At 47.3% G+C, this 12565-nt stretch overlaps 1 protein-coding gene across 13 annotated transcripts in view; it reads left to right on the top strand.

Moving 5' to 3' along the window:
- Positions 1-77: 77 nt before the first annotated feature.
- The window catches only part of MSI2 (musashi RNA binding protein 2), a 208073-nt gene continuing 195585 nt past the window's right edge, over positions 78-12565 (top strand). For all 13 annotated transcript variants that reach the window (XR_015278584.1, XR_015278583.1, XM_086860015.1 and 10 more), the window contains exons 1-5: positions 78-352; positions 524-564; positions 693-774; positions 1148-1232; positions 5414-5455. Coding sequence is in view for 11 of the 13 variants with exons in the window: in XM_086860015.1 (XP_086716141.1) it covers positions 291-352; positions 524-564; positions 693-774; positions 1148-1232; positions 5414-5455 (312 nt within the window). In the remaining 2 variants the exon portion in view is untranslated. The remainder of the gene's footprint in view (positions 353-523; positions 565-692; positions 775-1147; positions 1233-5413; positions 5456-12565) is intronic.

Raw genomic sequence — 12565 nt, 5'->3', positions numbered from 1 at the left:
GATGGAGGGAGGGGAGGATGGCGGCGGGGGGAGGGAGCGCCGGCGCGGCGCTGAGCTAAGCCGATCCCACGTGTGACGGATCTGGCTGCTGCCCCAGCGCCTCTCCAGTGAGATCCTCCGGTAGCGGAGGGAGGAGGAGGAGGAGGAGGAGGAGGAGGAGGAGGAGGAGGAGGAGGGGGGAAGGGAAAAAGGGGCAAAGCAAGCGGAGCGAACCGAGCCGGAGCCGGGCCGGGGGGGGCGGGTTGGGCGGGCGGGGGGGGTTCTCTAAGGGGCTCTCGCTCGGCGCGGCCATGGAGGCGGACGGGAGCCAGGCTACCTCGGGGAGCCCCGGAGAGGCGCAGCACGACCCCGGGTAAGTCGGCGGGGCGGCGGGGGCGCGGAGCGCGGCGGTGAGGGGCGGTCAGGCGGGCCCGCCCCGCTCCGCGCCGCTCCGCTCCGCGCCCCTCCGCCCCGCCGGGAGCTGCCCCGTCAAAATGGCCGATCCCGCACCGGCGCTCAACTCCGCTCTGCTCTCTCCCTCCAGCAAAATGTTCATCGGCGGCCTCAGCTGGCAAACCTCACCAGGTAACCCCCGCCCGCCGCCCCCTCCCCACGCGTGTCCCGCCCCGCGTGGGCCGCGTCCCGCCGCGCCGGGCCCTGCCCGCGCCCCCCCAGCCCTGACCCTCCTCTATCTCTCTGCTCTCTCTCCGCAGACAGCCTTAGAGACTATTTTAGCAAATTCGGAGAAATTAGGGAGTGTATGGTCATGCGGGACCCCACCACCAAGCGCTCCAGGTAAAACCGCCGCCCACCCCGCTCGGGCTGACAAACTTCGCGAGTTGCGGTCGGGGCGGGTGGACCCGCGGCCCCCAATCCCACCCCAAAATCCCAGCCCCGCATCCCTCCCCGCGCGTGGGGCGCTGCGGGAGGGCTCTCCCCGCCCGCATCCCTCCAGCCCGGAGCAGGAAACAAAGCGGCCGGTGCAGCCGGAGAGGGGCCGGGGGTCGGAGCCGGCCGGCCCCCGCACCCGGAGGCTTCGGGGGAGGGGAGAGGAGGGAGGGGGGACCCAGCGGTTTATTTTTATGACTTCTCCCTTTGGCTCTAATTCTCATCACCACCCCCCCCCCCACCCCCCCCCCGCCATCCCCTCGCTCTTTGTCTCTCGCAGAGGCTTCGGGTTCGTTACGTTCGCGGATCCGGCGAGTGTAGACAAAGTCCTGGCTCAGCCGCACCACGAGCTGGACTCCAAGACGGTAGGTGCTGCTCGGGGCTGCCCGCCGCCCTTCCCGGCACGGCGGGGCCGGCACCCGGCCGCTGCGAGCCCCGCTCGGGCCGCTGTCAGCCTGTCATTGAACCGGGACCTTGCGTGGCTCGGCTTTTCCTTCGGACTTTTTTTCTAGACTTTGCCTTTTAACTTGCCAAAAGCGGTAACTTTATTTTTTTTTTTTTTTATTTTTATTTTTTTTATTTTTCTCGAAATCCGAATTTGCCCATACCGACCGCTGGCTCCTCCCCCGGCCTTATATTTTATTGAGCGGTGACATTGAAAAAGCTGTGGAGTAAAATCCAACTTTTTTTGGTGTTGGGCTGCGGCATGCTTTCTGCTGGGAACTTTGTGATTCTTTTGATTGATTATTTATGTATTGTTGAGCGCGTTTCAAGGTGTGAGTGACTTACTGTCAAACCGTGGAAGCTGCTGCTTGTGTCATTTCCCAAAGTCATTTTTTGGAGAGGTCCCCTCACCTGTGATGGCAGGGCCCCTGTGAAATGCACGCGGTAATTTATAGGAAGCTCTGCAAGAGCTGGAGAGTGGATGTGGTAGAGAAGCACAAGTCCTAATGTGTTGTTGTTTCTCCAGAGCTTTTTGCTGCGCTCATTCTCCAGTGCATAATATAAGGAAAAGAAACATGAGATGCAGCTGATTTTTTCTTATTTTTTTTTTTTTTTTTAATCAACATTACATTTGTTTGGGGTTTTTTAAACAAAAATTCCACACCTGAGTTTGTCCCCTGCCCCAGTATGGTGTTTTCAGTGTTGGGTCAAACAAAAGGTATTGGCCAGGTGCGGCTCTGGGCCCTGTTTTCTCCCTGTAATCAAGGCCAAGAAAAAGATGAAGTTTTGTGCCTCCTAGTTCGTTGTAGTTTCCAGCCTCAGCAAAGCTGGGAGGGGAGGGGGGAAGGACACTGGTAGAGGTCATCAGTGCTCTGGTGCTGCTGGCTCTGGAGGGGGCTGTGTTTTGGGAAGGGAACTGTCTGCAGAGACATTCTGCTGGGCAGATCCAGCGTGGTCCTTACTGTCACTGGGGTTTATAGTCTGTGTTCTGGGGCTTTAAGGGTTTTATTTTAACCTGAGCCTGGTGTTAGGGGCAATCCTGTCTCGCTGCTGCAACATCTCGTGGGTGCCTGTGTGTGCGAGATGGTAAATAAATGAAGAAAGGGAGAAGCAGGGAGCAAGCATGAGGATATGTTGTTGTGTTTTTTTTTTAATGTAATTTATATGGAAACAAAAAGCCTAAAGCTCTTGTTGAAGCAGGTGGAATCTAGTGTTTTAATTCGACCTACGGATTCTGCTGGGCTTGCCTGAACACGAAGCCCATGCTTTCACATGCCTTAATAATTTGATTTTAGGTTTAATCAGATATGGTAAGATAACTGATTCAACCGTGCTCCTGAAATTAAACTCACCAGACTTTTCATGTACAGCTATATTCTCTATGTGTTTTTAAAGATAAATTTAGATAAGAAGAACAAAGGCAAACAGTATCTTGAACGAGAGTTTAAAAAAAAAAAATCACAGGAGGACACCCTGTCATATTTCTGACTATAATTAGGTCCTCCCCCAGCTTTTTTCTTGTATCACAGTCTAGTCCCTGCTATGTATTAATTTGCTCTTCTCTGGGGGAGGGGTGAAGAGCTTCACCAGAGCAAATCTGCCTCGGTTTTGGTTGTGTGATAATGACTGAATCAATCCAAGTACGAAACTGACTTTAGAATCAGTAATGCAGCTTAAAAGTAAAGCACAGAGCCAGGCAGGTCCTTTCAGGCGTGTATTTGTAGAGTATTGTAGTAACTGTTGTGCGGTATAACAAGGCATTTGACTCTGTTTCAACGTTCAGCACAGGAGGCAGATCGGTTGGGTATTGGCATGGAAACGTCGCTCTTGTTTACAGTTACGTTAAAAGCTTTGTTTAGGTAATGGCCATTCATATCAGAAATAGTATTATAGTAATTTCCTAGAGGACTTGTAGATACAGTAAGTAGAGTTGTACCTAACTAACTAATTTTTTTTTTGGTAGAACTTTGGTTTTTTTGTTTTGGTTTTGGTTTGGTTTTTTTTTCCCTTTTTGGTTGTTGTTTAAATAGTTGACAGGGTTATGCAAAAGGTATGGATTTGCCACGTTCATTGCTAGTGTTTGTCTTCAAAGGCTGATGGTGTTTATCCAAAAGGTTTTGGGAAGGAAAAGTCAGTTCTTTTAGAAAATCTGTTACTGTGGTGCAAGGGACTCCATGCTCTTTGAACTGACCTTCAAAAATGAATGTGTTGCTTTGGAGTTTAATGGCTCTCCCAGCTTTTTACCAGCAGGACTTTGCAGTGATGTCCCTCTGGTGGGCCTGGTGTTCTTTGGTGGGAAAACTTGTCGTTTTGGAACAAACATAGAAATGTCCATATTCTTCCACCTTTGGGTATCGCTGTGGAAAATCCGTACCTGTTGTATTTCCCCAGTAGACAAATGCCTAGTCAGTGCTGAATATATTTGTAGATAATGTTAATCTCTATGAAAAGGTTAGCTTTCTAGATAAATAATTTTACTGTCTATGCTTTTTGAACAATAAAGTGGCATGTAATCACTCATTTCTCAGGTGTGTCCTAAAAAAGATGCAGTATTTGTATCTGATGGAGGCAAATCAGTTTATCAGCTGCACATCAAACGTCTGCGGTATTTCCCATTTTGACAAATCAATTGAGTAAAACTGCTTTTTAGGAGAAGCCCGTGGTTATTTAGCAGTGACAGGAATATTTATCACCACAGGAATAACAGTACCAAATGGAAACATCTCTTCTTCATCAGCGTTTCCTTAAGGTGGGGGAAGCACAACAAAAGCCAAACCCAAACTGTGAAAGAAAGCCTGTCCTTCTGAGTATGCTTAACACAGCCAGCATTAGTGGCATCAGTTGGTTGTACAGACAAGGGCAGCCCTGACAGCAGTTGCAGGTTGCACAGTTCAGGTGGGATCCGGTACTTCAAACATGCTTTTCCAGACCCTTTATGTAGAGGATGTCTGTGTGCAGGTGCAGCTGAGAACCAGAAGTGAAACCAGCAGCACACAGGCATTTTCCTGCGATTTGGGGGTGCTGGTGTTCACAGGGCTGATGTTTTTGTTTGCATGCAGCCTTCTGCCTGTGTGCTCCCTCCAGGCACAACTGGGTACCATTTCTTTGCAGCTGCAGTGGTGTCTTTTTGGTTTCATGTAATTTTTGAATGGGAGAGAGGAGTCCCTTTTTAGAACTGACCCCTGTGGAAGTTGTGTGTGAGGTTGCAGAATTAGCATTTTGGAACGCAGAGGGGACGTGTTAATTCATGCAGCGTAAGGGGAGCCAACGCTGCATCTTAAAACAGGGCAGTGGGGGGTTAAGCAAGGATTTTTTTTTTCCCCCTTTCTTTTAGTCTCTGGTGATGTGCTTCATTCATGGATAGTTAAGTAGCTCCCTGCTGGAAAACCTTTTTTAGGAAATTGTTTACTTTTGTTTTCAATGTAACTTACTCTCTTCCCTTCCCACTCCATCCCAGAAATGCCCCTCTGGAGTTTTCCATTGCTCACATATTTTCTTTGAGAGTGAGTAAATTGGATCAATTGGGCATATTATGAAGGAGACACTCGTCCTTCGAATGTTTCAGTTTCAGTAATTGAAATGTGAATCATTTGACTTAGGTTTTGACTTTGCTTTTTTGTGTGGTGTTGCTTATCAGTTAGCAAAACAAAGCAGAATAAAAGAAGTAACCCCAAACCCAAGTTCAGGAAAGGGCAGGTGTCAAAGCCACCAAGTTAAGACGTTGGTCAGGAATGCTGGCCCTCTTTCTGTGCAACCTCTAGGGCATGTGGATAATCCTCAATATGCAGTTTTGGTGGAGGGGCAGCACCCAGCGACTGATCAAGAACTCCCTGAGCACCCACGGGGATTGCTGCCCAGTAGATGACGGAGGAGAAGTGCAGAAGAGATGTTTTCTTCCTCTTTTCCCATCTCCCCACCCCTGCCAAAGTCCCCAGACAAAACCAGACTGTGACTTACCATTTCCAGAGTAGCTCTGGATGACCCGGTGTGCTGAATTACAAGCCTGAGAAATGAGGGATTAACAATTCAGTGATTTAAAATCAAAATAATGTAAAATGACAACCAAAGCTCCCCTGTTGATTTCCCCTTTCTTTTTCCTCAGATTGACCCTAAAGTTGCGTTTCCCCGGCGAGCACAGCCCAAGGTAAGTAGAGGATCGATAATAGGATTTCAGGCACAGAGAATCACTGTTGCCAGGCAGTTTGGGTTTCAGCCGGGGACTTGGCAATGGAAGCTTTTAAGGTCGGGTGCTGCTCTGGGGGGGATCAGTGCATGGCTGTAGCCCAGGAGGCGGCTCCGTGGCCGTGCAGAGCCGCTCAGCCGCGCTGGACAGCGGGACCGGCACTGCTGCCGCGGCCCCTCGGCTGCTCTGTGCGCTGGGCTCTGGAAGAGCGCTTGAATTAAGTGCAGGCTTCAGGCTTGTTTTGAGCTGAGTTTTCAGTTCTGTGGTTGTGATGGATGGGGATATATCTCTGCCTTCATTGTTTGCAAATTTTCTTTTGTATAACTGGAGAGATATGTGTGGAGCTGTGCGTAAGCCTCGGGTGGCAAGTTTCTGATGAGGCTGCGAGCTTTGGGAGCTGCTGGCTGTTCTGCATGAGCAGGGGAACAGTGAGGTGTGAGTGTCCAGCTGGTCAGGCTGGCCAGAGCAGTGGCCTGGCCATGGTGTGGCCAGTCCTCACGGCGGCACGGGGATGGTTTAGGGACGCAGACGCTTCTGCCTGTGCGCTCCCTCCAAATGCCACTGTGTGCCATTTCTCCTGAGAAGCTGCCTGTGGAATACAAGTGGTTGTTGCTCTTTAGGTTGTACCTAATGAAAACAAATCAGTTTCAAAGCCAAACTTGCAGCATGTGAATTTTGAAAGCCAGGGGCTGAAAGGAAACTTCTGTAATTGACTTTTTTTTTAATTTATTTTTGAGAGTCTGTTGGAAAAACTTAATTTAACTGATGTATGGCACTTGTGTACGTGCTTGTCATGTTGGGTAACTTCAGTCTTCTGGTAAAAATGGGAGGAAAAGGCTGCAAAGTTGTAGATGCAAGTCAGTAAGGAAAAGCGGTTTAAAGTTGGTGCTGCGAAGCTGCCTGACCAGCTGCCTGAACTGTTACTGCGTGCAGCCCCTCATGAAAGCAAGCAGTGTAACTGTGTGTGTTGAACCATGATGTTAAGTATTGCACAAAGTAGGCATCTAGGAAAAACCTAGTGTCATTTATAACCCCCAGACACGGCACAGGAGAGGTGCTGGGTAGCTCTTAAAAAGAAGAGAAAAAGAGAGCAAACCCCAGCAGCCTACTCACAGGATTTTAAACCAGACTGATGTAGGCAAATGTTTAGAGGTTCTTTTCTTCCTAAGACATATCTAATAACTAATTGGTGAATAATAGTGGGCCTGGATTGCTTCTGCACTGAGCAAAGAGTTTACAGTGTGTGGGGCTCATGGCTTCTGGATTATGTTGTTGGATTGATGCCATCTGTAATATACAATTTGAAGTTACCAGAATTTTGATCTTGTGCTTGGTGTGCCTATCCCCCTTCCCAATACCTTTTAAAGGTTAATTTACATTTTAAACTGTCTTCAGTGCCAGTTATCTGTGTTTACAGTGTTATTTGGAGAAGTTTGTAATGCTTATAACAGAGCTGTTAAGCTGTCCCATGTGATTTCTTCTCTAACAATTAAAAAATCCAGGACTTCTTTTATGTTGAGGATATTAGTGAGTTAAATTTTTGTGTTAAAGAATGCAAAATCAGGTTGCATGGACAAAGGGGATTTTGTTTTTCTACATGTAAAGGTTTTTTCCCGTGGTTTTTGGTAACACACATCTTTTCAAGCGTGGGGCAAATGCTGGAATGGACGTCAAATTCCACTCTTAGCAGGAACTCGCTCTCTCTGGAGAGGTCAGCAGTGTCTGTTGCTGCTTTTTACACATTTGTCCTTTCTAAAGCATTGGGATTTCTACGGGGTACTTGGAAAAAAATCTGAAGATTGAAAACAGCCTAATTTGGAGACTGGAGAAAATCAGATGCAATAAAGAGCAGATTTTACATCAATTATGATGTATTATTCTGGCAAGCATTTCATAATCTGAATATTTTGTTTTCTGTTTTTTTAATTAGATACTGAATTAAGATTTGGGACTTTAGTTGTTCATTTATCCCAGTTGAATAGCAAATGCTCAGCGTTAAAATGTGACTGTACTTTAGTCTAATTAACTAGCTAATGCTTGGGTCTGTGGAGATTAATGGCATTTAATGAAATGTCTCTGTCTCTCTCTAGGTGCAAGGGGAGAATTTGTTTTTTGTTTGTTTCTTTTTTTTTCCTGAGTAATCTTCCTTCCTGGTATGTTGAGCAAAATGGGGATTTGTTTTGGGGTTGTTTTTTTTCTCCCTGTGATTTTCCTGGCAGTGATGGGGGCTGAGGTGAAGCGAGGTTGGGGCTGCATTCTCCCTTCTGGTGCTTCCTCCATCTATCCCTGTCCTTGCTGAGGACCCCTCTGTCCCTGCTCGGCACCGCCAGCTCCTCAGTGGGCACGGCGGGGCTTTGCTCTGCCTTGGCCCTGTGCCGTGCTGCTCCTGCAGGGTCACACTCGCTTGTTCTTCTCTTCCCGGTGCAGTGATTGCCCAGCCCTGCCCTTTCAGTGCCCAGCCCAGTAAAAGGCTTTCTCTCGGGGTTTTCAGCCCCCCCCTGCGGTCTGACAGCTCTTTAGGGGATGCGGATCCTGGACCAGCGCAGTGCTTTCCCCCGAGTGCCTCTGAGTGACCCTCGCAGAAAACGCTCGCTGGTTGCCTCCAGTGGATCAGGGGATGTGTAATCTGCTCTCCTTGGGAAGGCCAGGACAACTTGAAGCCATTGTTTTAGGAAATTTGCTGCGGGGTTTAACTCGTTGGGGTTCTGGTGAATATATGTCTCCTTCCTCAGGGCTGCTGTTCCTTGATAAAAATCTGTCTTGCTTCCGAGTGCTGGAAGGCACTCTGTAACAGGAGATCATTTATAACTCTGCTGACTTAAAAAGTCCTTAAAATGCAGCAGTGATGGGGTGCCAGTAGTTTTGTACTGCCTTTTGAATATTGAAGACTTAAGTAATTTGACTTATTATTATTAGCCTGCCATTTCTGATGTTACCTGCTCTGTTAGGTAGGAGAAGATTTACTGTATTTAACATGTTCATTAGATATTTTCAAATGTAAGCAAGTTACTCCCTCACATTTCTGCCTTAGGGATTTATTTCAAAAACAAACAAACAAAAAACCAAATAAAAAGCCTGAAGAGCAAAAGGACAGCAGCCTTGGTCAATGAAGTAGCTTCTTGGCCATGAAAATGTCTTTGGTATAGGAATTTGGATGCTTTGTTGTGCAGAGCCATGTATGAAACAGAGGCAGGGGAAGCTTCAACCAACATTTACATTGGTGAGGCTGCCCATGGAGATGTGTTTTTTGCTCAGGTTCCTCCAGGCTGTGACTGAGGTGCTTGTTCTTCCTGCACTTACCACAGGGGTGTGATGCCTGTGGCTGGGAATTGCTCCCACTTGAGCAGGCTGGAGCTCATGGGTGCGTGGCATCCATGAGCACTGTGGATGTGCCCTGTGGCTGTGCTCTGGAGCCCTCCTGGAATGGAAAAGGCAGGGCAGGTAGCTGCTGCTGCTGCTGGAGCTGCTCCCCTGGGTCACTGGCATGGGCTGGCACTCGTGTCTGGTGTCCTGAGTGCAGGTGGCTGCTGCATGTTCTAATTTGGGGTCTGGTCTGCAGGGATTTGGTACAGAGCACTGGTGCCATTTGGTCACAAACAGCAGAAGGACTTGCTGAGAGGGGTGTTGTGCCTGGTACCGGGCTGGGGATGCACGACACCGATGTCTTTGAGATGTGTCACTGCCACAGAGGTTGGTGCAGGAGCGTCCTGGCCCCTCTGTGCCCCAGCCAGCCCCGGATCCACACGGTGCCCGTGGCCAGCCGCGTTTCCTGTCTGCCTGGGCACGTGGGCTCGGAGCAGTTGTGCACATCTGGTCCTTCTTCTTGGGCAAGAGGCAGTGTCAACAGCTCTCCTTTCATGTGCTGCTGGTTAGAGCCATGTGAAGCTGCCTGTTCCAGCGCAGCAAATGGAGGGCATGCCCTTTTGGAATAACACCCAGGCTAACCTGGGGTTTTTTTTTAAAGCTAACCAGTGGATTTGGACGTCTGATTCCAATTAAGTTAACTGTGGGTGGGGTGTCTGCGTCCCTTGGCTGTCGGATAAGCCTCAGCCAGAGTAGCAGGGAGAGATTTTATTCCAAAGCAAATGATGGACCTTGAAAATCAAGAGTTCTGTTTGTTTTCTCCCCTGCTTCTGCCTGTAAACTCCTCTGCCTTAGTCCTGCTACTTCACATCTTATTGTAGGTATTAGGTAGACTTTGAAGTTTCTTTTTTTTTTTTCCTCAAAAGAATGTGAACTGGACACAGTAGCAGAACTCAGGATTTTTCCTTTCCTGCCACCCTTCCTTCCCTACCAGGCTGTCAAGAGCAGCAAGGTCAGACCTTTTCCTGATGATTTTTTTTAAAATTCTTTTTAGATTCCCCTGTGTTTGCAGGTCTGGGTGGAGTGAGAAAGGAAGTTTTTCCTGCTCTTGGCATCAGGCATAGATGTGTTGCTTGATAATAATAATGGCGTCATCTGTGTGCAGAGTAGTGTGAAGTCCTTCCCAGATGGTGTGATGGATTTCTTTGGGTGGCCCACAGCCACTGTTGGGGTGTCTTGTTCAACCAGCCTTGATGTGGATCCCTTGCCCATGGTAAGGTGCTCCTGGAATTTGCTTCCCTCTGGCATTGTATGGTCCAGTGGAAAAGTTTCAGAGTCTAAGTCTTGGTGATGAACCCTGCTGCAGGCAGTGCAGACTCAGGGTGTTGAAACCCCTTGTTTTTGGGATGAGGTTTGTGCTCCCTGCGGTGTGGCCAAGGCAGAGGATGATCTCTGTCCCTGGATGTCACAGCCAGAGGAAGAAGGGGCTGTGCAGGGCCTTCTGTGGAGTGCAGTGTCAGAAACAAGAGCTGAACTGGATTTTTGTAACTATTGTTTTTTAGAAATGTAAACATTTATTTCTTCTCCCTAGTCACTCAGGTAGATTGTTCATGTTGTCCTGAATCCCCACAGACTGTCTTGTACTTGTTAAAATGTCTGTATTTCCATTTTCATTGCCTAAGGATGTCTTTCATGTTAAGAATAGTCTTAATGTACTTTCCTTGCCTTTGACTTACTGCTAACTAAAAATTAAAATTGAACACTGTCAAACATGGGATTTTTTAAAAAGGAGATTCTATGTTGCTTGTGCTTTCCTGTATTGTTGGTTTATTTTTAATGGCATCTACCAGGTGACTTTTGTGCACTTGTATATGCTAAGAAAGGTTCTGAGGTAGGGAGGTCAGGGAAATGGAAGGAGAGCGGCATGCTAACACGCCTGTGCATCCCTCTCTGCTTCCAGATTGAGTACATCTCCTCTGCAAAGTGCTGAGCCTTTACCAGCCCGGGGGTAGGACTACTAATGACTGATCTAAAACCATCAAATTCATTTATTTGTCACTGCCAGTGACAGGCCAGTTAATGCTAATGGATTCTTTTTTTAGCCTGTTGACTCTGGTGATAGTCTCATAAATGTTGTGAAATCCAAAGCATTAAGGGAACTTGGAACTTATTTTAGAGGAGAACCATTGAAACAGAGCAAGGTGGGGTGTGTGCAAGATGTATGTTGTGCTGAGGAAGAGAAAAGAACAGTTCCAGTTCATTAAGCTCTACCTTGAGCTGTTTCTAATAGTTGTTTTCTACCTTTGCCGTTCCTAATAGTTGTTTGACTTTTCAGTTGTATTGAAGTGTTCTCTTTAAACACGTTTTGGGTCATGCTATAAAGTTAATCAAAGCTGTAAATAGTCAGTCATCTTAGGGAAAAATGGCTGGTTTCAGAAAATGGTTCATCTCAGGGCCTGAATCTTCTCTGCCCCTATTGTGTGAAAGCACTTAAGCATATACTTAAGTTGGCTTAAGCATGTGGGTAAGTGCTTTGCTGAATCAGCATGGGCTCAAAGCATGTTATTAAATGCTTTGTTGAACTGTGAAGCCCGTAGCAGAAAAAGATTAAAAGATTACTTTGTGTATTTGACGGTACTTTGTATATGGTCAGTTCCATCACTTCTCCTTCAGACAGGCAGTTTCATCTCTCTCATATTCCCCCCTCCACTTGTGAGTGAGGATCTCACTCACAAGAAAATACTAATCTGCTGTTCCTCAAAAGACTGATTACAAGGTCAGTGTAGCATCAGACTTATAAAAAAAAAAATCATTATTGAAGCTTAATTTAGTCTCTAGCCCTGAAATCACACATTCTGTTTGCCTTAGTCGCTGGAATAATTCTGTAAACTATGTGAGTAGTGTTCAACGTGGCCTATGATTTTTATGATACTATTGCTGCAGAAATTGTGGTTTGCTAAGTAATTCGAAAGTTACTGTAAAACTTTGTAGTCAGATCAGCATGCAGTATTAATAAGTTACTTCTAAACTTTGGTATTTTACTACTCTCCTGTTGAAAGTATTTTTTCTGTATTTTGAGTGCAGAGAAAATCTGAAGAATGTTGGGAAGTTGTTCTCCCCTGCTCAGTCATTCCCGGTGCTGGGACATCTGCAGCTGGGTGTGTTGTTGTGACTGAGTAGGCTTAAATTAAGATTGTGCTTTGGGAACTTTGTATGATAAAGAGGGACCCTGGCAAGGCTTTTACAATTCTGCATGTGAGGAATAGTCCCAGAGACCTCAGTGAGCACAGTGAAATGCAGACAAGGCTCCTTAATATGTTGGTGAAGTGTACGTGGCAGGAAGGGTGAAGGAAAAGAAGTATTGACAGCAGCAGAAAGCGTCGGTGCCTCTGCCCTGCCCTCCCCCAGCAAAGACTTGCATTAATTTCCCATTGACTCTGATGTACAATGGGGAAGAGGTTTCAAGCTGACTGAAGGGGCAAAGGTCCAAGAAAACTACTGTAGCAAGAACTGATGCAGAGTGACAGTAATGAGGTGGCCTGGCAGGTGGGAGGGAAAAATGGTGGGGTGGGGAAAGAAACTAATATCTGGTGAATTGAGTAGTTCCCAGGGCTGAAGTTATTAAGTCCCCCAGGTTTTATTTTCCTTCATGTGTGCCACAGAACTCTGAGACGGGGCTAAGCAAAGCTCCTTGGCTGAGGACATGAGTCTTGGTGCAGCTCCAGTCCTCCTGGCTCAGGGCTGGGTCCCTGCGAGTGCTGGCGTGGC

The sequence above is a fragment of the Cyanistes caeruleus genome, chromosome 21, assembly GCF_971803275.1.
Source record: "Cyanistes caeruleus chromosome 21, bCyaCae1.hap1.1, whole genome shotgun sequence".
NCBI lineage: Eukaryota > Metazoa > Chordata > Aves > Passeriformes > Paridae > Cyanistes > Cyanistes caeruleus.
This window is presented reverse-complemented; position numbering and strand designations above follow the sequence as displayed.